The sequence below is a fragment of the Macrosteles quadrilineatus genome, unplaced genomic scaffold (assembly GCF_028750875.1).
Source record: "Macrosteles quadrilineatus isolate MER2022 unplaced genomic scaffold, UCM_ALF_1.0 Scaffold_2__2_contigs__length_208266976, whole genome shotgun sequence".
NCBI classification, from domain to species: domain Eukaryota; kingdom Metazoa; phylum Arthropoda; class Insecta; order Hemiptera; family Cicadellidae; genus Macrosteles; species Macrosteles quadrilineatus.
The window spans coordinates 121,347,391-121,373,465 of record NW_026542595.1 but is presented as its reverse complement, the minus strand read 5'-3'; the positions used below and the strand labels follow the sequence as shown (position 1 = coordinate 121,373,465).

Below are 26,075 nucleotides of genomic sequence, written 5' to 3'. Positions count from 1 at the left end.
GTCCCTATCAAATAAAATTTCATAATCTACCCCAAACAAAAAAATTGCTAGAGATATTTTCTTGAATTTCCTACTTCCTTCTAGAAAATCAAAGATAGAATGTCATGTCTAAATAAACCAGATTTATGTAAACTTTGAAAATATATTAGAGACAAAAATGTATGATCAAGATAAAAATGTATTAAAATATCTGAAAAATATTCTTGTTGGCTCAAATAACAATTTAAAATTGCAATGTAAGAGAAAAAATTTGATTACCATTACAAGTGAATATACAAGTCAATCAGTAGTCTTGAAAAACAAACAGCCAACAATTTTCAAACAACAAATACAATTCTAAAAGATTTTTATTGAAACCGAAAGTCCACGAGAAATGTGTCAAGAAAGTTTCCCTCTGGAAACACGAAACGGTAAACATTGTCTTGTTAATTAATACAGCAATGGTGGTGAAAATGGGAAGCAACATGTAGAGAAGAAAGGGCAATGTCAAAGGGGGGGAGGGGGATGAAAGGGGTGAAAGGTACCTGGCCGTGATAGGCACCCAGCTATTGACTACAACCCTAATGGCTTACAAGTTGTGCTATGCGTCCCCACAGGGTGTTTCATAACAGTTGAAGATAAAACGGTTGCAAAACGAGTGAATGTGAGTGAGAAACCGTCAAGATGGAATCAGAAAACAAAATTCTGCAATTGAATGTCGAGAGGAGGGGAAATTTGTCAAATAATATTTAGTACTGGTAAGAAGTTACTAGAGGGAAGTGTATAACTTTGAGGTAAGTCAATATTGTTAAAAAAATATACAGTTGTATGTATTGTTTGAAGGATTATTGTGGACATTTTTCATTACACTTAGTAAAACACAGAATTAGATCACTTTTTACTGATGATAAACTTCCGCAATGATAAATTAATCAACAAAAACAAACTCACCATCACCATACTTGTACTATTAAATAATATGTATATTTAAACCTAATTTTAAATGTAAAATTTTATTTTCAGTTAATCAGGCAAAATGGACTTGAACCAGGAGTAAAATATTTTCTATTTTATGGCTCAAAATGTCTACTAAAGGCTCTTTTTAAAATGTTAATGTTTATCAATAAACCACCTGTCCATTTCGTCAAAAACCAATTCTACAATTCAAGAGGCTGTCATTGATAATTTTCCAACAAAATACCTGTAGTGTATTTGACCTTAAATGTTGAAAAAAATTTATGGTATTATTAAATTTAATTGATGAGTGAAAATTTTATTACTAAACGTGATGTATTATATTACAGGTAAAACAGAAAAAACAACAGCACCATGGGTAATTCAGAGAGTAATGTTGCAAGTGGCGTGAAAAAACAAGCGGACACTTCCAATGTACAGATGTACAAACTGGTGGATCTGAAAGGTGAATCATTAACTATAAGGAACTGAAATAGTTTAAGCGAGAGAACACAGTAGAACCTCGATAAAAAGTCAATGTTGTTAGCTAAAGCAATTTTCAAATCCCCTTGAATTTATTCCATCCATATCTGATGTTGTTGCAAACCTCGTTAAGAAGTCAACCTCGGCCTTGATGATGTCTTATTTAATAACCCCCATGAGAATCTAGTTATCGACCATCGGGCGCTACTGTAACAAGTTGGATCTCTATTGGGAGCAAGAGGGGCGAGCCAAAAAATAGCATATTTCATCATTATGTAGGATAGAGATTTTGGTGCAAATTCAAATTTAAAGACCAAGACAAATCCGAGGTTGGAAAACGAGCGAGAGTTAAAAACACTCTTTGCTGCACGGAACCATCCCTAGTTCTGTGACCCCATGTTGCACGGAACTATGACAAATGCAAAAATGCTTGTTTTTAATTGTTTTGACCTATCACCTAGCAACATATAACTTAAATAAATTATGGGAAAACAACTTTATATTGTATAACGAAACCATAAGTTCATTTTCCATTTAGAATAAGTATAATCAGTAATAAACTTACCTCAATAATCATGAAAGTATCAATGATAACAGTAAACACCAACACGATCACATGTGAACGTCTCTGAACACAATAAATAAATAGGTTTCCCTCAAATACCCACATACCCTATCTAGTGGTGATGTGTTGAACTACAGGGGAACAGTTCCGAAATAATAGCGCTGTGTGTCTGGTTGGAAAAAAATAAAACATGTGGTGTTACACAAAGTGTAACACTGTGAAACAATGGACAAACATTTGGTGTTACATTTACTGTAAAACTATGCTGCAATGAGTTAAGCCTGTGTTATAAACTGTAATAAAGTTGGAGCTTTGGATATTACTTCAAGGCAAAAAAAATTCAAGGGCAAATTACTTAAATATAAAATATTTTATCAGTCTAAATATCCATAAATATGTATTTATTGTAGATCTAAAACCATCACATCAATACATGATTTTTTCTCCAAAAGTTGATTTAAGAATTCAAGTTTCTAACACAGCTTTATTCTAGGAGGAGGTTTACTTGTTGAACTGATGAAGCGAGCCGCACAAAACAAACAATACGCAGAACTGGATCATGCTATCAAGACAAAAGTAGAACCGTTCTTATACAACCGAGGTAAAGGAAAGTGGATCCCAGTAGCGCAACTGGTGCTCATGAGGAACATAGATCGACCTCGACACAAAATGGTGAATCAAATAGAGTATTTATTTACATTAGTGAATAACAAGTTATGAGAGAAAGACATTATTTTAATTTTATACCAACACTATTAGATATTTTTGATGTTGTAGTAGTCTGATCCCCAGAAATAGATTACATGAAATTGGTACGAAGACAAGATGCAGTCATTACAAAATGTCAATAAGCAGCAAACTCAAGGGATAAAGAAAATTTAAATAATTGATAAAATAAAGTAATTACCTTATCCAACCACAGTTAGTTGTTCCAATGAAGACTAGTTTCGTTCCTTAGAACTATGTCAGGTCATTAATATCCAACCACATTATCAATGTATAAATACATTGAGGTATGTCAATAGATTATTTAAAAGAATGTCACAGTCACAATATTGAAAACTTGTCATGTTGAAATATTAATTAAAATTGAATAAAAATTGATAAACTGATAAAACACTGTACAGGCTGGCCAGCACTGTCTAATCACTGCCACTGACTTAATAAAACTGACTGAATCATGATGTTTCTTCTTCTATCCAGTGCCTCCTGTATTTCAGTTTGTTTTGTTCTTCTTATTTCATACTTCTTTGATTTGTAACTTGTCAATATATGTATCAAATATAATAATTAACTGGAAAGAGGTCTGATCATTTCAAATGTTACATGTGTCAAGTGTTTTAGATGGTAAATTATTCTTTGACACCAAGCTTAAAACCTTTTGGGAAAAGGAAAATAAACCAAGCACTTGGGAAAGGTAACTTTTGTTGGCATTTGCTGTCATCAAAATTGGCTGATTACTATGAGCGGTACCAGAGTATTTAGAGAAAAAATTAGTTATTTTATATAAATAGTTTTTGAATAATACAACAATGGGTTTTTTCACACAGCTACCAATAGTGCGGAACATGGATGAAGGGACTTTTGATGTTAACAAAAATTACATGAACATCCCAGAACCAAAGGAGGGGGAGAGAGTTGGTAAGTTTGTCTAATACCAAACTTTTTAAATGTTAATCCACTCTTATACCGCCAGGAGAGTATCTTTAGCTGTTACTATCCATAGCCTAAACAAAGGGAGGTATGGTACAACCCTCTTAGTTATCTTGTTGGCTGATCATAGTTTAACATTCTAAAATTGTTAGAGAAGTTCTTTTGAAATCTGATGACAACGAAACATAATGGTTTTGTTAAACAAAAGAATCTTAGCTGCATGGAAAATGAATTAAAATACAGCTAAACCTGTCCTTGATTCTATTAAAACCCAAAAGTGTTTTTATGATTTGAAACTGGACACGACTGCCCCTTGATCATGGAGCATTTAATAAAACCTGACTAAAATATATCTAACTTGCAGATCATCGTGTGATCATTCTACACCCGTGCTATGCAGCATCCATATTTATATATATATAAAAAACACGTATGCGATATGGAGAAGCCATAAGCCAAGTATTTCAGAAGGAAATTTCAGAGGATGAAAACATCTACACACACAAAACATTCATTTAGTTTTAATTATCTCTTTTTCTAATGAAATGAAATGTTTATTCGTCATAAAGTTTACAAGATTTTGATTTTCATATATAAACATATGACATGTCAATACTTCTAAATGATAGGCCACTGTTTGTTGTAGACACCAGCAAGTATAGAGAGGTGTGTTGGGACCTCAATGAGAGAGGCGCTGTAGGAGAGACTGTGCTACATTTGTGTCTACTCAGTGCTACATCAGTACACGCAGACTTGGCCAAGAGACTGCTCAAGTTCTACCCGAAGTTGATCAACGACATCTACATGTGCGACGAGTATTATGGTTAGTTTTGAGGGTAGCTGGGTGGTTAAGTGCCAAATAATTAGGTTGTTGATGGTTTGATCCTGAGTAAGTTAGTTGTAAATTTTTTTGATATTTTACCCTGCTCTCCATTTAATATGCTAATAAAAATTATCCTGGAAAAAACAAGCTGAAATGATCTTAGTCAGTAACAAAGCTAATCTAATCTACTCTCTCATTTAACTTGTATCTTTCCATTTACATTTGGGTTATTTATGCCTTAGTAGCTTCCCAATCTCATTATACTGAGCTTAATAACAAGTTTGACTCATGTCATACTCCATTCATCTTCACTAAGTATGTATTCTAGTTTATCACTGATGTGTAAACTTCAAACCTTTCTAAAACAGTTTCAAAAAGATCTTTATTTTTACTCAAACCATCCCTTAAATCACTCAGGTACATCTTGATATAGTATTAATTAACTCAAAATCTTATAATATTACAGGTGAGAATGTTCTTCACATTGCGATTGTAAATGAAGATCCAGCCATGGTGAAGTTCCTTCTTGACAGCGGAGTCAACTTCGAAGAGAGATGTTTCGGCAACTTCATGTGCCCTGAAGATCAGAAGTTTTCTCGGAGTGATTCTGTGGACCATGAATGGGTCAACCTTACTCCTTTTACCAACTACGAGGGGTAATGTGGATGGTTTTTATTGTTTTTTTGAGGTATTTTGGAACTCGGTACTGATATTTCTCTTGCAAATAAGATGAAACTAATGTCCTAATATTCTCTAGTTACTCATAATCGTCATTTAGTTATGTCTGTGAGATATTTTTTTCCTGATTATTATCTCAGTCCAAAGCATGAGACCAACGATTAGACAATTGGTGATTCGGTAGCTCTGTTGGCAGCAACATATGTGTCCTTTTGCCACCACTAAAATTCATTCTTAAAAGTCTACTCTTGCACTTGACTGGCTCCTTCTTACTTAACTTGATTTGTTCCACATATGTCAGAGATCACTGTGGAAATATGAGGTTAAAAGAGAACCCAGACCTGTAAAAAAATGAAAATAGTTAGATACAAATTTATAAACTTTATCTAATGAATCTCAATACTGTTACCCTAATTATTGGTTAAAATAGAGGCGTCCCCCACCTTAAATAGTTGATATAATTGAATTGATAATGTTAGCCTCCACTCATCTCCATTCATACTTTGCTTAAAATACCCACCTTCGTATGGTGGCCATTTTAATTAAAAGTATTAAAGTCAACTTACTTTCAAAATCCCAATTGTGCTCTTCATTTAGCACAAACATCAATAATTATTCTCTTAACAGGTTTGTGTTGTATGTAGGTACGTCTATTGGGGAGAGTACCCGTTGTGTTTTGCCGCGTGTAGAAGTCAAGAGGAGTGTTATCGTCTGATTCTTGCGCGAGGAGCAAACCCTGACGCCCAAGATACAAATGGCAACACTGTGCTTCATATGCTGGTCATCTATGAAAAGAGTGTAAGTTTTTTTTATAGAGATTCAAATAAATTATTAATTAACTTATGGTGCGGATACTCAAGTTTAATTATCTGCTATTGCCTTATTGATGACACAGAGTCATAAAGTCAACAATTTATATGCACAAACAACTAAAGGTAGGTATTTAATATATGGGATTAGGATTTTTTCAACAGAAGGCTTGAAAAAACAAAATCCTTAAAAATCCTAGCCTAAAGCCATCTTCACCAAAACATATTTAATGTATAGAATGTCATAACACAGACTAGAAACATGGATTTAAAAACCAATTAATTAAAAATATGTTTTGTACAGCAAATGTTCGACATGGCCTATGAGACTGGTTCCAACCTGAGTATTCTAAACATACAGAACCTCACTCCGTTGACACTAGCAGCCAAACTCGCTCGGATAGAGATATTTTTCCACATTCTTAACATCGAACGAGAAATCTATTGGCAGATTGGTGAGTACCAGGAAAGATTAATTAAATGTTAATTACATGGTACTAAATAATGTTTTAAAGTCAGGATTACCTCTAAAGGAAAGAGTATATCCTTGCTCAAGAAACTCTGAACTCCTTCAGAATATTTCGCTAACATTGACAGCAATGTTAATCGAGGAAGAATTTTAACAAAGTGCATTCTACTTGGTAGAAAAAGTTAGCAATGATAGTTGAAAATGGGCACAGAGCAGTAAGATACAGAGGATACATTCAATGGTACACTTAAGTGGTGTGTATATCACCAGTCGCAGGTGTCTATAGCAAATTGTATTGGTTGTCCCCTACTGCTCACCTTTTCCCCTTTGCCATCACGTATTACAGTGCACACATTTTAGGAAGACCCTGTGTGCTACAACTACTGTACCAAAATGCTATGTGGCCACCGCCATTCGGGTTGTCTATTTACTTCAAAATTGATTGCTTTATATAGAAATAGAATTTAAATTATATATACTTGTACAAAGAGAACGCAATATTTTTAAGTATTCCTTGACTCAAGTTTTAATTGATTTTGTTCCAGGAAGTATAACGTGTGCTGCTTATCCGCTTTCCCAAATTGATACAATAGACAATGAAACTGGAAATATAAGCAAAAACTCTGCTCTCAATTTAGTTGTGTTTGGGGTAAGTTTACGAGTACAAACTACTGGTTATGTTTCTTTTGTTTACTGAATTAAAGCCAATAGTACAGTGACAAAAGACTACTGCTGAGTAAATAAAAACATCAAAAAGCTACTAACTTCTCAGGACCGAACCACTTAGCTACCCAGCTATGAGGATAAACAGTATCTATATATTGTGTGCAGTGAAAATTTTCATTTAAATTTTTACTCCCCTTCTATGTCTTGCTAAATTTTTTCCGGGTTTATTTCATATTTCATGTGATTTAATTTTTCTTGATACATTATAATGTAGTTTTAGTATAAAAGGAATAATATAGATGAGCCTTAAATAGACAATTTGTTTTACATTACCGTATATACTGTTTTAATATATTTTATTTCTGGCTGAGGTATGATTGTTGTTTTGTGGTTAGGAAAAAGATGAACATTTGGAACTGATGGACGGAGTACTTGTGGATCTACTCCATGCTAAGTGGAACGCTTTTGTCAAATACAGGTAAGTAAACTAAAACCTATATTGTTTTTACTTTTGTTATTTTTTTAAGTTTGCATATATATAATTTTGCGCAAGAATTGGGATTTTTTTGTTTAACTGGACTGTTGACAGGTTCTACAGACAGTTCATCTTCTTCTCATGCTACTTTCTCGTTTCTCTCGCCGTGTTCACCATGAGACCTGGTCCACCCGCGGCTGTAGTCAAAGCTGCCAACACGACTTCTCTCTACTCCAGCTCCACATATACAACCTCGTCTCCCTTCGGAGAGAACGGAACTTCCACGACATCAATGGCTGAGGTATTTTAATCTTATATTATTTTATTGGGATGGAATGACCAGTTCCCTCATTAGTCAAAGGTTACTTCTGCCGATGTTTCTAAATTATAGAAACAAAATTCATTTTGTTAACTTCTCTTTAGTTTAGTTCAACTAGCTGTTTGAATAGTTTGTTAATAGTGCAAGCTGTACATTAATTTTCGACGATGCAATGTCGACTTGACATCCAGGTGCAAAGAGCAAAGTGATTTTAACCATAAATGTGTCATTTGGTAAGATTTAAGAATCATCATGACCAACCTTTGTCTAAAATGTAAGCCCTGTTTTTTCAATGTTTCACCCAAGACCAAGGCAAAGAAAGACCGGTGCACTTAGAGAAATCACCTTATTCTTTGTAGTGCATTTAAAATAAATATTTTCACATAATTCTAAGGCACACAATAAAATAAATCAGTTCACTCAAATCCACTCTTCACAAATACTTAGTTTAATTTTTATATTAAAATTATTTCAACAGTACAGTAGGTGCTTTCATATTCAAATAGAGTCAAACAACTATCCAGAATCAGAGAATATTATTATTTTATCCATTTGATCACAGCAGAAAGGAATTTCTGTTATACGGAAAGAAATCAATAAATGTGTTTATTTTGTTTTTCTAACATCTCTTTTCATTCTTGTACAGGTTCTAATGGCTATGCGTATGGACGGATCCAGCAACGTAGTTTTCAACGAAAACAACACTTTAGAACTCTTCAACAACATGCTTCCGACAAACATCACTCCGATCCTTCAACAACTGAATGTTTCATTTAGTGAACTTTTACAAAGCGATAACATCGGAGAAATTCTCAACAGTATAGCAGTCCCACAAGAACCACCCGACAAACTTTCAATTGACGAAGAAACCAGGAAAGACAATGAGAGTGATGGGAAGATATTAGATACTTTGAAATTGGCAGCATTCATCAACCGAGTAAAGAAGGACACTCCTACGAACATCAGCAATAAAAATGTAACGTTTGGAAATTTAGTTGAACTACCTGCTAAAAATGGCAGTGGAGGTATTCCAAGAGTGGATTTCACAAAGATAAATTTGGTTTTGCCTACAAGCTCTACAAATCCTCAGGTTAGACAGGAGTAATAGACCCAAACTAAACCTTAATTAAGTAATTTTGAGTACAATATCTACTTAATAAACTATTTATTTAAGCATAGGTGGATTGTATTCTCAGGAACTATTTATATGTGCTTTGTGAAAATTCTCAAAAGTTCCTGAAAAGGTTTTTTTTAGCTGTAATTGTTTTAGTTTGAACAAGTAAATAATTTGGTGTTTGGTTCATTTCTTAAATATTACATTTTTGGTTAAAAAGAAACATTTGGCTTCGTCACAAGATATTATGTCAAAGAAAATTATATATTTTTAACAAATTACATCGATACACCCACACCTATACAAAAAATGCCATACAAGAATGTACAACACCCAAAACTCTCCAAGAATTGAACTGTCAATGAGTATGCAAAAATAATGTTTTCAATTGTCACAGAGGTTGGCATTAGATATTATTTATTTATGAATAATATATATTTTTTACATCTCAGTGGTCAAACATTTAAAATAACACAGACTACAATCTATAAATAAATTAAAACATACATAAAAACTATATCTAAGATAAAAATATACTCTTTAAGGCTATAAAGCTCTCTAATTATTGAAAATTTGTTCACTTTTTTGCAAAAGAAGAACATTTTGTGGGTTTTTTATTTGTACAGGAAGCTTGTAGAAAAAAAACGGCCCAGAGTGAGACAAACGTCTTTTAGAAAAAGAAAACGTAAGGCAACGTGTAGATATAAAGTCAATGGCAACGATAAGGGGTTGATTGAAAAGTTAAGCTTGGAATAATCAATGAGATACACTCTCTAACAAGTGTTTATCTGTTTGAATATAGATCGGGTCACTAGAAAGAATCAAAGGATTATGGGAGGAGATCGCTGGAGATTGTCGTCTTCTACAAGCCAATGATAGCACGGACGTCACCAGACTTCTTGCTGAACTCTTCCTAGAGATTGGAGCTTTCCTGTACATCCTGGCTGCTTTGAGAGAAGCCAAGTTTCTTGGACTCAATATGTTCATTGAAAATTTGGTAAGGAAGTCAAGTTTTAGCTGGTGAATTTTACTAAACAGGTTGTAGCACACGTCAAGTATATATATCCTTCAATTTTTTTTTTTAATATAAATAAAAACGGTATCAAAAAACTGACAAATACTATCTTGCATTAACTTGTCAACAACCCTAATTAAAGGTAAGTGGTAGGAGTAACTATGCTATTTTATGGGGAAAGTCACAAAAGTTGCAATAATTTTTGAACTGCAATTTTTACCGAATTTGGGATTGTACCATTTTTTAGAGTTAAAAGGACCATGGCTAACCAAATTTTAATCAAAATCGTTTGAGCCAGTTTTGTGAAGATCTCACTTTCCGATTATTTTATGGATTTATATGGAAAAATCACCATTAAAAATCAAAACTTAAAAAAAATGAAAAGAATGACTGTCGATAGGTACCAAATTTATCAAAATCTGACCACTGGTTTAGTCTGTAGCTCTGTACACATACATACCGGTACATCACTTCCACAATCAGACTATTTCCACCCAAAACTCAAACTCAAAAATTTTGACAAAAACAATACATTTATCATTCTAGACAAAGTAAAGGCAAAGAAGGTTTAGTATAAAGGCATCTACTTTCAAAGTTATTTTTACAATGTACCTAAAAAGATTGGTTCAGACTGACTTATTCTTATTATTTTTCCCAGATGACAGCGCCATCTAGAGTCATGTTTCTGATCTCTTGCTCACTGATGCTCGTGATGCCGTTCCTGAGGTTCGGCTGTTACGAAGAGATAGAAGACGTTGTTTCTGTCATCATAATGCTAACTACAGCTCCTTACTTTTTGTTCTTTTGCAGGTTAGTTTTTTTTTTGCTTCTGTTAGTTCAACACTGTATAGTGATCCTTTTCCATTATGGTACACATCAATTAATCATATTTTAAATTTTAATATTTCTATACAAAAGACCAGTGGATAATAGAAGATATTTAAGGTTTGTTTTGCTCAAGTTTCCACTACCTTTCATGGTAAACTGTATCACATCACTAAAATATTACCTGTGTAACCGAATGGTACTAAAACCTTTCTTAGGTGACAGTGTAATGGTCTAATGTTTTGTTATAATATAGTTTTTTTTTCAGCCAGTTTGGACTCTTTCCAATTCAGGTAAGCTATCCTCACTAAACATCCTGTTACAATTAATAATATATTATATTTGTTCACAGAGGATTCAAGACCGTTGGACCTTTCGTAGTGATGATTTACCGTATGATTATGGGGGACTTGTTGAGATTTGCTACCATTTATCTTGTTTTTGTCATGGGGTTCTCCCAAGGTAATTTGGAACGTAATATTTCCTTTAACATTTAGCTTAGTCAAGACATAGTTGAAATAAATGTACAAACAGTAAACACTGAAATGTTTTTGAATTTTCACGGTATTGCTTGATGAATTGAATATACGTTTTTTAGGTTCAACAGAATCAATTTTCATATAACATAAGACACTTTTTAAATCGACCTAAATGAGTTGTCATCAAATCAATATTCAGTATTCACAAAGGTCAGTAATCTAAAAATTCTAAGTCAACTAAATCACCAAGAGAAAGCCTATTCCAACAGCAATTTCAAATGCATAAATATTTTCTTATGAATAAAATACCTTTACTTGCCTATCAAAAACTGTTCCATCTGTTAGTCACTTACAGTAGAACGTCGACTATCCGAAACCTGCTCATCCAAATGGTTAACTGAGAGAAAGAAAAAACAAGTGATCTAGATTAAACCGCAAGTCACCAATCGGCAATATTTAAACTGCCAATCACTACTTCAACAAGTGACTGCTATACTCTGGTGTTCTCTGTGTGAGAGACGATCACCTGTATTGCCGAGACTGCAATGAATGCTCGTGGGTGTTGCTAAGATTGTGGGTGACAAAATATTCAAAACCAGTACAAAAGTTAACTTAAAAGTTATTAATAAATTTAATTGTAATAATTTTTAAAGCTATAACCTTATAACACTTTTCAGCGTACTACATTATCTTCTTATCGTTTGACAACCCCCTGACTCCTGATGGGGTGGACGATTCAGTGTCTAACCCTCTACCCAACCCTATGGAAGCAGTGATGGGGATGTTCTTTATGTCCCTCACTAACTTTGGCGACTACTACGCGGCCTTTGAGAGAACTGAGCATGAAACTGAAGCTAAGGTTTGTCATACTTTACTTTCCTACTCCTAACAAGCTTCCACTATAGTTGGCAACTAGAATTTGATTGGTTAAGGTTGCTAGGTTTGTTTTCCCAGCTTTGGCTGGGTTTGTGTACTATTCTTGTGATGGTTTGATAGTCTCTTAACTGAGGAAGGGATCAGATTCTAGATCGTAAAACATTGTGAAAACTTTGTTTTATATTTTTTCTAAAGATAATATCCAACTAACTGACGGAGAAAAAGAGTTCCAGACAGTAGAAGTGTGCACTACTTAGAGAGTATTAACTTTCTCTTTTTGAAGAAGCCTGTCTAATTGGTTATGAACTTTTTGAGTGCTATCAACTGCATGTTAGTCAATATTTAACAATACTGAAATAGGTTTGTGGCACAAAGAGTTTCGGTGACATAGAGCATAATTTACTCAATAACATAAAATCTTCATGGCATTACTGCAATGCGTTTTCAGACCAGATACCTAATGGGGATAAGATATTTGAAAGTTTGTTGTTTCAGATAATGTTCGTGGTGTACATGGGCATTGTAGCCATTCTACTGGTGAACATGTTGATTGCTATGATGGGCAACACTTATCAGAAGATTGCTGAAACCAGGAATGAGTGGCAACGCCAGGTATGTGGACAGTTTGATGGTTAAAGTTACACAAGCTTTCTTACAATACTACCTGATAATAGTAATCATTTGCGAATCATGTTTTAAGTTAGATTTTTAAAGGAAACAGGCAAACATTGTTTGTTTTGTTTTAAATCAGAACGGAAGATACTGACTCGTTCTTTCTTTGCATTTGTTCAGTCTAATGATCTGTTCTTTTTTCCCTGTTATTTTGTGATCGTGATCTTTGTTTGGACCAGTTTCATGTACTGAACTGTTCTTTTTTCAGACCTGTTTCTTTTACTGAACTGTTCTTTGTTTAAATCTGTTCCTTGTACTGATATTATCTTTGTCTACAGTGGGCTCGTATTGTTCTGGTAGTGGAGAGAGGTGTTAGTCCAAAGGAACGACTCAACAAACTCATGTGGTACAGTCAACCCATGTCCGACGGACGGCGAGCTCTCGTTCTCAGACTTAACCAGACTGTACGTAACTACTTTTGTACATTATTTTATATAATTTCAGTGACAAAAAGAATATTTCCTCGGATAAAAAAAGAGGAATATAATACAACACAACCCTGAAGCTTTTGTGCTCTATCTGCAACCTAAATGAAGATGCACAATTTCATTGACAATAAATACACTAACTCAAAGTAGACATTTAATAATTCCCATATGGTAAAATGTAGGCATCTTTAAAACAAAAGAATAACTTCAATTGAGATCTACAGACAGTGTCTGCTCCTGTGAGATTCCTTTGTCTTTCTTATACACCAGCATGTCATAAGTTTGACCTTTGACTACTAATAGTCAATGGTTTAACTGAAATGGTAACTCAATGTAGCCCTGTATCTAATTTGATCCTGTAAACTATTTTCTTTGAGTAAAAACTGCCTACAGCTGGACCATATTACGGAGATGTCTAATTAAGTATCCAAAGTCAATGATACATGATACCCAACAAAATGAAAGCTTATTTTGGTAAATATTACAGCTTGTAAAAAGTGTAATCACACTTCAAAAGAACAATTACTTATTTTTGAGGGTTTCCTAGCCCACACTTAATACTATCACAAAATATTTCTCAGAACTTTTTACATAACTCGACAATAAAATTGCAGGAGGAAGACAAGGAAGAGATGAAAGAAATTATGGAAATGAAGAGAATCCATTTGAAAAATGTTGAGAAAAGAAGACGAGGGAGAAAACTACTGGATACTCCAAGCCCGAAGAGAATAGATTTAAATAATGACAATAAGTAAATGAGATTTTGTTTTGGATGGGATTATGTTCTATGTTAAAATATGTATTGTTAAAGTAACTATGTTGTTTTAATGTTTTTATATACTGTTGAAATAAAGTTGAAAGTTTAAAACTTTTAGTTCTGTGTTTTTGTTTATTGTACCCCATTATATCTGAGTTAAAGTTTTTTTTTATTTCTGCAAATATTTCAATAAAAAAGTCTATTGACTTTGAAAAGCATTAGTAACAACTATTTAAATATAAAAATCTACGGTAAAAAAACACGCAAGCATCCCAGCACCACTGACATTAAATTATATTCATGCGCTTTCATTAACAGTTACTCTGTTAATCAGATCAAAAATATGCAATTCAAATGACAAAATAAAATTAAAAAAAAAATGTTGATATTATAAATACATTTACAAGATGTTTCATAAGATTAAATCTTACTTTCCTATTACTGTATTGGTACAAAGATGAAGAACAAAGTTTAACGAATACTATCCTCTATTAACTTGTTAAAGAGGAAGCAGGAAAAGCCCACACAAGACGTCAAACCATCTGACCCATACTATAGCCTGGTTTTGCAGCAAAGGTGAGTTTTAGAACTAACTGCTATCAAACTAAAAAAAACTTATAAAGACATAAAATTGAAAGCCAACACCTGGATACATCAAAATAAAATAAATAATGGAGTATTTTATCCTTGGTGTGAATATACATTAACAAATATGCAAGATCAAGATTTCCCTTTAAACATTGACCGGTTACAATAGTTCTAATTTACATTTAAAACTTTATTTTAAAACAGAAATATCTGGTACAGTATAACAGGGTCAAAGGTCAACATACCTAAAAAATAAAAAACAACTTCTACATTAAAATAAAACAAATTTATGTAACAATATTTCATTTCTAGTAAAAAAAAAAACTGATCCAGAGATTGAACGTTATAAAATCATGCGCTCAGACAGTATTTTATTGAATTTTGTTTTCAAAAAACTTTGAAGATAAGCTTTTAACTTGTTCTATGCTGGATTATTTTGTTACAAATTAGAATAGGTTCTAGTTGTGTTTATCTATAACATCATAAGGGTGCAGGAAGTAATACTTTGTATCGTAAATACAAAACTTAATATAAAAATTTGATTGTATATGTTAATATGTTTAGTCAAGTGCATCAGCAGTGTTATGAAAGTTTTTCAGATACTTATGATTCCAGGATAATTTTTTTTTTTTTTTTTTAGAGTAGTTCCATTTGCCTTCATTAGATTATAGTGGACAAAAATCTCACTAAGGCTTTATCTAATTCAGCCCTGTATCAATAGGTTAATTTCAATAGTACACCCAAAAGTTATCCTAAGTGGACAATACAACTGTACAGATTTGATAATACGCAACTCAACAGATTGACGCCAAGCATTGAATAATTATGTTAAACAGTTAACCTCAATTGACTGGCAAGCCATCATTAGATGATTATGCTGATGTCTTTGGCTGTAGAAGGTATAAGCCAACATGGACACATTGTTGGACTCTTAGGAATGTTTCTTTGATTTTTGTTTAGATTTTAGAAGATCGTTGTTGGTAATCGATGGTTTAGTGTTGATTGTGGTTTTAAATGCTGAATCGCTGAATCTACTTAGGTATGTGTCTTACTGTATTCATAATGTATTTCTAAAACAGTAATGTTGTATCTTAGTGTATCTAGCATTTTGTATAGTGAGCAGTACTCCTAAAGATGGTTAATCCGAAATTGTCTCTTAAACAGTGACGTTGTCCGTTGCCGAGTCATGTCCCTGCCTCATCTGCACAATTGTTGCCATTACGTCTCCTTGGCAACCGGAACATGGATCATTGGTTGGTGGAACATCGTAAGTAACGGGCTTCCATTTTTTTATTACAGTATTATAAATTCCAGGGATTATATTATGACTTTATAATACTATCGCTTATTTACTATTATGACATTGCCTCAATTTACTTGACAGATGAGATGATTTTCCCTATGGTGTTATAGTCCCATGATTTGATATATAGAATTTTAACCAACACCCTGCCATACAAAACTTGAAAATTTCTTTTATCTTGAAAATGTTAATATTTAAAATAGTCATTAATTACGATACTATGACTTAGAGTGTTGAATGATATAAAAAAAATCAAGAAACTTTATTTACACAATAATTACCAATTCATAGGTTACAAAAGTGCAATAACCACAAATTGTTTGTCTGCACCCTACTCAACATTCATAAAGTAGAACCGACCTTTAAAATATATCAAGCAAAATTTCAAAAATTGAGGTTATTGGATTGTTTATTGGTTCTAGAGAGGGACATTATCAACATTTTTGTGAACTTTTGGAAACAATATGATTTGGAAAGATCCTTTTTGAAAATTATTATCCATAAAACATTCAGAGGTTCATTGACTATAATGATAAATCATTTATATGGCAAATATCAAAATTAAATTATTTCCTTTTCTCTCTGTCATATGAATATTTTTTTCATCAGTAAATTTAGGAATTTGACATTCAATATTCTCAGTGAGGTTGTTTGATATCTTGATTTATTGCAGTCTGTTGTAAGATTCATTATTTTTTCAGATCTACTGCTTTTTGGTTTTACTTGTTAACGGAATATTTTTATCGAACCTTAACGTAGAAGAAGAAGGAGAGCGAGTCCGTAAGTAGACTAAAAACTTAATATGCAGCTTAGGCAAAGATATATACAGGATGGCGCAAAAAGGATGGTCCGATTTGAACTGCGTAGTAATAGTATTGGGGGGAGGGGCGGGTCCACTGCCAGCCGTCTTAAATGTAAGTCGACCAAAGCATCTAGTATAGTTTGGCAGTTTGCTGCGAGATGGCGCAGCGGATGATCGAGCACCACGTTTTTGCTGTGGAAGTTTTTCAGAAACAGTAAATCTTATATTACTATGCAATGGCTGTTTTGACAACATTTTGGTGTAGCCCGTAATGGACTAGTTCCTAATCGCAGATCAAGATCACGTTGGGTGACTGCATTTCAGACAACAGGGTCTGTCATGAGTGGTAAATCTACTGGATGTTCACAAACGGCAGTTACTCCACAAAACATAGAGACCTTTAGAGCGTCAGTGATTCAAAGTCTGCTACGTTTTTTTTATGGTTTTTTTATTTTTAGATTTTTATGGTTTGATTGACCATAAGCCTACTGGCAACTTTGTAACTTACAAGGCTATTTTTTGTAATGGGGTATTTGAAAGTGTCCAGCAACGTCAGTAAAATTTATATGTATAAATCATTTGAGTTATATTCATTTCAAACCGACCATCCTTTTTGCGCCACCCTGTCCTTGGCTTTTTAACTCTAGCTTTTAGTAGGAGGATTGTCTGTAGATCAAGGTCTTAAACTAGCTACGGTGGACCAAGTAAGCTAATATAGTTGAAATGTAACACCAGCGCCTTGTTATTTATTTCCCTATCCCATGTTCAAGCCAGGCCCCACCCCTATGTGACAGTTATTATTCTTATTGTTGCATTTGCAATACCAATGTGAGGAAAAATCTACGCTCTCGTCAAGTATGAATCGTGTCCTTTTTTAATTTATTTATGATAACTTAAATATGACATCTTGAGCTTATTATCTTCATTCAAAATCTGTTTAGGAAAAAATAAAAATTTCTGTCTAACTGTATTACCCGGTACTTGACAATCTGAAGAAACATCAGTTCTTGTATCAAATTCATGGATGGTTTGGCCAAAACCAATAATGTCTTTCAATTTCAGATGCCATACACATGCTAGTAATGACTATGGTTGTATCTACAATCCAACTGGCTTTCACTGGGCTGTTGCTTGTAGGAACTTACAAGGTAAATGGGAGTCATATAAATTATGTGGAACTGTAATTATTATCATGGTAGCTTTACCCAAACTAATATTTCATTTCTAAGCCATCTAGGTTTTTTTAAACCTTGGGGCAATGCATTTAGCGAAACGAGAATTTTTAGTTATCTTTGGTTAAAAGACAATCTTTTGCATGTTAATTCGAGTTTTTGTGATTGTTTTGTGAAAATAATAAACAATGTTATGTCAATATGCAAATACGTTATGCTAATTTCAAGCCACTGGTTTAATCGTTAAACTTATTCAATAATGACAACAATCACGCAAAAAGTAACATTATTTTTGTATTTTTCCAGGGCCATCGAACGCTAATATTTTGCTGGACTGTGGCAACTGCTGTTTTAACCCTAATAAGTATCATATTGTACAGCATGATGATGTCTTCTATGTTCTACAAAGAAGAACTGTTATTTGCCATTTTATCAGGTATATTTATTTACCTATAAGGAAAGCAATGAGAAATTACTCTAGCACCATTTGATATTCATGTAGTTTGTTTTATTTTTCTTTGTAAAGAAAGCAATCTTTACGCAACTTTCTTTACGCAATCCCTGGTTAAAAATGATTTACAAAATTGACAAACCAATCGAACCTATATGAGTCCAGAATGTGCTTCCTCGGAAATTGGTGAGAGTCATTCCCTACACGACAGCCCCAGGTATCACCTGCCACGATGAAGTGCCCTGGGGTATCACACCCACTCTCTTCCAGGCAGAAGTCATGGATAGCCACTTTGGGGGAAAATTAGACATTGAAGTAAGTGACATCCCTGTATAGGACCCAAACGAGTACTTGGACCATTCGTGTGACCCCTCACTTGCACTTTAGCTGCAAAACACACACCCAGAATGCAGCTGAACTAAAACTATCAGGGAACCAAGAATATGGGTCCCTATCCCAATACTGGTATGTTTGGCTGACTAAGAGGGTGTCAACATCGTGTTTGAGAGCAAGCTAACTGAGAATCGAGTCAGCCGTGCTGGATCGCTTATCCTCCAGTTATTATAGTTGGCTCTCACGACAACCTGGGGAAGGCTGCAGTCCAATTATACTCCGGAAAAGCGCATCGGGACTTTCCTAGCTATGAACAATACTTCAAATACACTAACAGATCCTTTCAACAATTATCCGTGAACAATTATTATCAATTGTTAATTCTTTGGGACAGCGACACACACATGGGCAACCATAATTCATTCCCTAACTCTTTAACAGTCCTTGAATGTACAAACTCTGAATTAATAGCTAAAGTTTAAGTTGGAGAAAGTTGCCATTTGCATAAACCCATCCACAGTTCAAGCCCAGACTCTCTGGTAAATTAACACAACTATCACAACAGCTCTATAATATTGTAATGGTTGTTTTGCCTAGTCCAGCAGTTAAACAAACCTCAAAATACAATAAGACAAATTAAAAACAACAGCAATCCTGCAGACACGGAAGTAAAAGCGAAAAATCGTAGGTTTATTTATAATAAAACTCAAAATTATGTAAGTAAAACTTTGCTAACTGGTGATGCCACACAAGTGACAAAATGCGCATTGAAATCCACATCACACTTCAAGAAACTAGCAACCATAAGACAACCTTATTTATAACATTTTTAAAACTCATTCAACTTGAAACTTTTTTCTTTTTCAGTTGCAAATATTTATTGTATACTGGTTGTCATCAGCTACTACAGAGATGTCAATACAACATGTTAAAATGTTACCTTTGAAGTTAAAAATAGAGTATGTGTACTAATCTTTCTGTACATGTTTTTTTATTCCCTTAATTCCTTTAATTGGTGCAGTATAATTCAGGGTTTGAATGGAAACGATACAGTTAAATATTTGTGAACAAATTTATCTGTACAAAAAAGGTAACAAAAAACATGGCATCAATATTAATTCTTTTTATCTGGCTCTATGGTTCTCTTTATTACCTCTTTTTGAAGTATTACTAATTCTTTTTCTAATTCTTTTAATAGCAGCCGTTGTTCTTCAATCTAAAAAAAAACAAAATAAATATAATAAAAAATATCATTAGAAGATTTGGAAAATAAGTCAGAGGCGCTTGCAGTACTCAAAGACAAAAATATCATCCTGCCAATAGAAGCAAACAGTCAGAGACAAGGAAGAGTGGTTTTGGAAGAAGAAAGAAAACAACGGTCTCGGAAAGAATGAAGAAGTATTGGGCGGACGAGAAGAAGAGACAGAATTTAAAAAGAACCTGGTTATTATATTGACTTAAGTGGTCCAATGCTGGCCATACAATAATAATAATAATAATATAAAATTAGATTCTTGAATACACAACAGTATGTAAAGCAAAGATGAGTGAAGAGCGGGTGTTATAAGGATGGGATGGTAGGATTGTTACTGGCAAAGATTTGCTGGTTCAGCCAGGACCATTAAACGCTCAAGGACAGCTGGGTCTTGCTTTAAACCATCAAAGAGCGGCTGACCATTAATTATCGTAAATTGTGTTAGTTATAATCAACACTTCAATTTTTTGTATTAATTTTTTTTACAGTTAAGACTTCTTTTACACCAGACTGGGGTCCAATTCCAAGGTTTCCAAATGGAAAGAGTCTACTGAATAACGTATTTGAAGTATTTAAGGTTATAAGGTCCAAAAAGGTTCATGTTTATAGAATATTTTTACAAGGCTTGTATCAATAGTCAAAGTTATGACATTGTATAAGTTCAACGTCCATACACCACAATGAATCAGCTATCATACAATTGTTCTGTCAATGTAGTGACAAAGTACCTTAGTTTTGGCTGAGTGCAGCCGTTCACTGAGAGCCTCACAGGCAGTCTCAGCTCCGGCTAGGTAGGAGGTTTCCGTCGCTGAGATAACCAATTTCTCTACGTATTCCATTAGAGAATCCAGCTCCTGAAATAAATGTAACATTACTAGAAAATATTAATACTTTAACAGTTTTCATTGAAATGGCCACCTTACAAAGGCAGGTATTTTAAGCCGAGTATGAATGGAGATGAGTGTAAAATGAGTGGCACGATCTCGTAGTCTTGTTACTGACTAAGGCCGACAAGTTCCTTAGACAGGACTGTTAACTAATAGCCCATACAGCCAATGGTACCAAAGGGGCCTAAAGTTTGGAGTGGAATTCGAACCACATTTTTGCTTTGTAATTTACGAATTGGTCTGATTATCAGGATAGTACTGCGGATAGTCGTAGTACTCACTAGAGCGGACGTTTATCCTAAACTACATTGCAATGTGATTGAGAAATCTCTAAGAAGTAAAATGGATACTTTATGCCTTTTGACTCTTCTTAAAGGACTATGAAATAGCAAAACACAGTAGTAGTAACAATACGGGGATTAATTAATTATAGTAAGTCCAATGGCCAGTTTGGTGTAAACCTTTAAAGTAAGACAGTTATGCTCAAATGAAATAGTATATTACGTTACTAGTCCTGAAAATAAGTGTTTACCGGACGAGTGTGTGGTTGGGGATTACCATACGAGTCCGGTACATACATTTTGGACGAGTTACGTACGATAGTTTACGCCAAACTACTAAATCCATACAAATCCTTATACATTTCCACAAACTAAAGGACTAAAAATCACTAGTCATTGCCACCTAAATACAGTATAATCAGCTGGTTGGCATCCGTTAAAACTCATTGCAGTACAGTAGTACGCAATGAAAGCTTTGAATAAGCTGGCAGCAAACAGCTGTTTTCTGGTCTAAATCCTTACGTCAAAATAATTTAGTGTAGCGTAAAATCTATTACTCTCTAAAAATCTATCAAAAGATACTGATACTATTCAATTTAATCAAAAACTTATAGGTACAAATGTCATTGCATTCATCTAGGTACTTACCCTAAACGCACGCCTAAAGGAGTCCACATTGTTTCTAGCTTCAGTTATTAAATCTGTCAAATTTTCTTGTACTCCCTCGTTTCCCAAATGTGTTAAACTTTCTTCTAGTAAACTCAACTGATCTTTCAGTGCTTTGCTGTAAAATGGGAAAATTATTTATCCCTTTTATCCTGTGGAGTAAAATAAACTGCTTTTATAAGGTACAACATACATTAAGTAAGGTCTGATTTGCTTTGTAAATTATATTTGGTCAAGTTTCAATTTATAATTCACATAAATAATAATAATTACACAATACAGTCGTCGCACAGAATTAATCATGAGCGTACGCGAGTTGAGGCCACCGCGACGACATTACCGATCAGTTCTCAATTTTGTTAAATGTGTGTTTGTGTATTGTGTAATGACTGTTTAACGTTAATATTGAAGACGAAGCAGTAGTGGATTACCTGATGATGTCACTGTGTTGACGAAACGCATCATAAACTACATCAACGGTAGAAGGTAACATTATAATTATTTATTAATAATTGACATTCTAGTAGGAAATTAATTCTAATTTTAATTCACAGATTAAAAACCTTTTTTTACACTGTTGTGTTTATTCTATGCCCTACTTTAAAAAATAACTCATTGTAGCTAATGTCCGCCTATTTTCGCATATAAGATTTTTAAGTCCCTATAGACTTTGTTATTTTTAACCTCAGTAAATCTGCATCTGAGTTTTAGGTTGGTAATATTTTGGTTATATACAGGGTGTCCCGTAACTCTCTGGACACTTGTATATAGCGTTATTCCTTAGGTCAAGACAAACACATTTCCTAAATTTAGGACCTAATTTTAGCATTGTTTAAATGGAGAAAAGTAGTCATGCATTTAGAAAAGAAGACATTTCTCTGTTATTATTCATCCAATCTTAACAAATAAGGTATCATTGGAAACCACATAAAATTTACAAACTTTTTTGTCTCTTGCAATTTTTTGTTAAGTTAACGGTTTTCGTGAAATTTGGCATCAAATATTTTAAATGGCCGCCATTTTGAAACGGTTAATGCTTTTTTAGTATAATTTCTAAAGATAATAGGTCTTAATAAGATTAACATTTTTGCAAAATATCAAAGCTGTATCTCAAACCGTTTAAGAGTTATTAGTTTTTTTGTAAAAAACACATAAATACCGACAGTTGGTAAACTAGACACCACAGACCCATGTTCCTATGGTGAAATGTGTTTGTCTTGACCTAAGGAGTAACGCTATATACAAGTGTCCAGAGAGTTACGGGACACCCTGTATATTTCACACCCTGCAGACCAAACAGAAAAACTATTCCCCAACAACTAGGCCTACTAAAAAAAAACCAACTTAGGCCTAACTCAGAAATTGTGAAATGAAATTGCATGGAGGGGGGAATTACTAAATAACTTCTTGATCAGCATTGTACGTGTTATTAAATTTACGGAAAGTAAATAAAAGAAACGTCTTATAACACTTAAAACATATATTTACGCTTATACTGTTACTCACAAGACCGTAAATATACAAAAAAGACAAAAAAGTGGTCCATCGTATACCACTAACCATCTTTTTTTGTATATTTACCGTCTTGTGAGTAACAGTATAAGCGTAAATATATGTTTTAAGTGTTATAAGGGGAAATTACTGTCCACAAGGGCATTGACCTTTATGGGAATATGTAACGAGACTCATCGCTGTCACATTTAGCTTATGATTTGGGTTGACATTGGGCTAAAGAAATTTTATTTAAAATTCTCTGTCACAAGCAGCCGAGTTACCAAGGTCTGGGTTTGTGAGACCCGGCAAACTATCCTAAAATATATTAAAAAACCAACTAAAGAAGATTAAACAGATTATTCAGGTATGGTATAGCCTACAATAAGTAAAGAAGCAAAGATAATAATACACTTTCATAGCCAGGGTTGTGTTTTTATGACAAAAAATGGCTAAACGTACCTTGTCAGACAGCCCTTGACATGTAGAATCAATACTTTCCAGATATGTTTCAAGTTTTGATACTACATGTCAAGGGTTATCTGATGAGGTACGTTTAGCCATTTTGTCAACAAAGTTAAAACTATTGGCTGGAGTAATAAGTTACTGTATATTGTAGCCTAACAACTAAAATACAAATATTCTATGTGGTCTTTATGGAGTTATTCGACTACCTGTACTTATTACTGACGTCAATTACTGCCACAAGGGTGCAGGTAAGCAGCTGTGATGCAGAGTTTACAGTGGCCGTACACGCTTGCTTTATCAACTGCTCATGGCTAAGATGGCTTAGGTCAGGAAACTAAAACAAATCATGTAGGTACCGTAGTGAGTGTAACTTGATGATTACTTTTTTAGCAACTAACTTATGCCTATCTTTTAGTTTTTAGGTTGAAATGTGTTACTATATGCTAATTGAGTTAAAACATAAGCTAGATAAGTTAGCATTTGAAAAATGAAACAGAAGTGATTCAGCTCAAGACAAAGGCGATAGAATACAAGATGTATTTTCAAGTAGGTACCGGTACCTAAAAGAATTTCTCTTGTCAGGCATACTCTAGGCCTACCTGTAAATTTGTAATGAATACCTACTACAACCTTAAACACAATTCTTTGCTTACATTAATTAGACTACAACTAAGTTAGACTTACACACCGGTATTTAAAATTCTTAGAAAAGTAGGTAGGCCTAGTATAGGTATGAAAAATAAAAAACTTAGCAGATTTATTTTATATGTTGAAGCTTTGCTTACCTGCACAGGAACTATTTTATCATCTTTGATTGATGCACAGTGAGCAAGTAGAACGGCTGCTGAGCTTCTTTTGCGGAAATTTCTCCATTTATGGGTTGAACAAAGACCAGTTAAAATTGGTCGCCATCGGAAGTACTGAATCTATAAGTAATAAAAACTGTAGGCCTAAAACTTGTGTAGTGATATACATTTGATATATGAATATTGGTAGGGGTCCGAGCTTGGAAGTTTTGTCCTTTGTAGCTTTTAGACAGCGACACACATCAAGGTGCATATTTTAAACTCAATATGATTGAAGTTGGGTGAGTGTAGAATGGAGTGTGATGATCTGTGTAGCTTTGTTACTGAGATCAGCTGTTTTATAGCCAGGATAAGTTAATTGATTTAGAGGTCAATGATCGGGAACAGCTGGGTCTACTTAGTTTCGAACCATCAACAAGCTAAGTATTGACTTTTCTCAGGATTCAACGGGCAGAATTCCGATTGTCAGGCGATCACTTTAACCACTAAGCTACCAAGCCAGTTATAAGCTACTCAAGTAAGTTAGTACCGTTATGTTAAGGAAATCTTCGTTCAGCCTACCAAATAGGCCTATGTAGTGGACTACAACTTCAGAATTTTTGTAGTGAATTCTTTGTTTTTTGCCTTGATTCCGAAAATGATAAGTTAGGTAATTATTTTTTTTTGCGGAAAAGCGGAGAACACTTTTTTGACCCAAAATGTTATGTTGTGGGTACCAGTAGCCTACTCAAATTGTAGGCTACAGAATTTCATAACGAATTCAACAATGTATTTTTCATTATGATCCAACAACTTGTAAGTAGCCTAACTTATCCTCACAAAAGCCCGCCATCTGTTTTGTGACGTGGGAAACACTATTATTTCCATGGTATTATTTGGTGTCACCACTACTAAAGGCTAACTTACTATCGCCAGATGTTTCACCCTTCGATGTACCCAATCCAACTCAGTCTCAGTCTAGTCACTGAGGATGCTACTTCATAGCAAGGGCGACACATCTGCCAATAGTATAATTGGCTGACACCAACAAAAAACACCATGAACCCAAGGAAACCAGCAGCAAAAGCCTACGTAAGAAAAACTTTTTTGCCCAAAAGTCACATTGTGAGTAAGTTAGGTACTCGAATTGTGCGAAATTTCACGACAAAATCAATAGGCCTACTGTGAAATATAGATAAAAATCTTTAAATAAACTTATCATTCAGTTTTTAATGAAGGATAGGCCTAGCCAAATATGCCTAGGTTTAATTTGCCACTTACCACTCTGTTTATACCTGTCATTGTACAGAAATTGTATACGATTTTCTTATACGATACACCAGTTGTATTTATGAGCTTTTAAATCCATATTGTAATTGTGATCGGATAAAAACACAATAATACAAATAATTTTCACTGAGCATGAATAAAAACATAACCTACAAATTTAACTTTAACAATGACAACAATACGCTGCTTGTATGCTTAGCATAGCGTTGCTGTAGCTCTCACTCTCACTCCGATTCCACTCCATCCCATCGCCATCCATATGAT

General features: G+C 33.9%; 3 protein-coding genes across 5 annotated transcripts; 2 read left to right on the top strand and 1 right to left on the bottom strand.

Annotated features, from left to right (window-relative positions):
* The first annotated feature begins 1,308 nt into the window (after positions 1 to 1,308).
* Positions 1,309 to 14,130, top strand: LOC128986076 (transient receptor potential cation channel subfamily V member 5). The gene is made up of 18 exons (XM_054406184.1): positions 1,309 to 1,399; positions 2,475 to 2,653; positions 3,532 to 3,622; positions 4,281 to 4,457; positions 4,924 to 5,113; positions 5,780 to 5,933; positions 6,249 to 6,399; positions 6,959 to 7,062; positions 7,475 to 7,557; positions 7,669 to 7,855; positions 8,520 to 8,963; positions 9,790 to 9,984; positions 10,661 to 10,812; positions 11,180 to 11,289; positions 11,984 to 12,165; positions 12,678 to 12,794; positions 13,133 to 13,258; positions 13,897 to 14,130. The coding sequence occupies exons 1-18, from the start codon at positions 1,309 to 1,311 to the stop codon at positions 14,035 to 14,037; spliced, it is 2,874 nt and encodes a 957-aa protein (XP_054262159.1). The 3' UTR covers positions 14,038 to 14,130.
* Positions 4,167 to 26,075, bottom strand: LOC128986077 (uncharacterized). Of its 2 annotated transcripts, none has more exons than XM_054406186.1 (6): positions 25,803 to 26,075; positions 24,522 to 24,662; positions 23,943 to 24,070; positions 21,760 to 21,895; positions 20,672 to 20,797; positions 4,167 to 5,476 (listed from the first exon to the last, which is right to left on the bottom strand). In XM_054406186.1, exons 1-6 carry the CDS (start codon positions 25,821 to 25,823, stop codon positions 5,459 to 5,461), a joined length of 570 nt encoding a protein of 189 aa, XP_054262161.1. In that variant the 5' UTR covers positions 25,824 to 26,075; the 3' UTR covers positions 4,167 to 5,458. The 2 variants fall into 2 exon arrangements, with proteins under 2 accessions (XP_054262161.1, XP_054262160.1); XM_054406185.1 differs by lacking the exon at positions 4,167 to 5,476 and adding an exon at positions 19,742 to 19,904 and having other exon boundaries at positions 25,803 to 26,073.
* Positions 15,446 to 19,661, top strand: LOC128986078 (uncharacterized). Of its 2 annotated transcripts, none has more exons than XM_054406187.1 (6): positions 15,446 to 15,526; positions 15,792 to 15,894; positions 16,632 to 16,710; positions 17,795 to 17,880; positions 18,211 to 18,340; positions 19,556 to 19,661. In XM_054406187.1, the coding sequence occupies exons 2-6, from the start codon at positions 15,814 to 15,816 to the stop codon at positions 19,618 to 19,620; spliced, it is 441 nt and encodes a 146-aa protein (XP_054262162.1). In that variant the 5' UTR covers positions 15,446 to 15,526; positions 15,792 to 15,813; the 3' UTR covers positions 19,621 to 19,661. The 2 variants fall into 2 exon arrangements, with proteins under 2 accessions (XP_054262162.1, XP_054262163.1); XM_054406188.1 differs by lacking the exon at positions 15,446 to 15,526 and adding an exon at positions 15,527 to 15,666.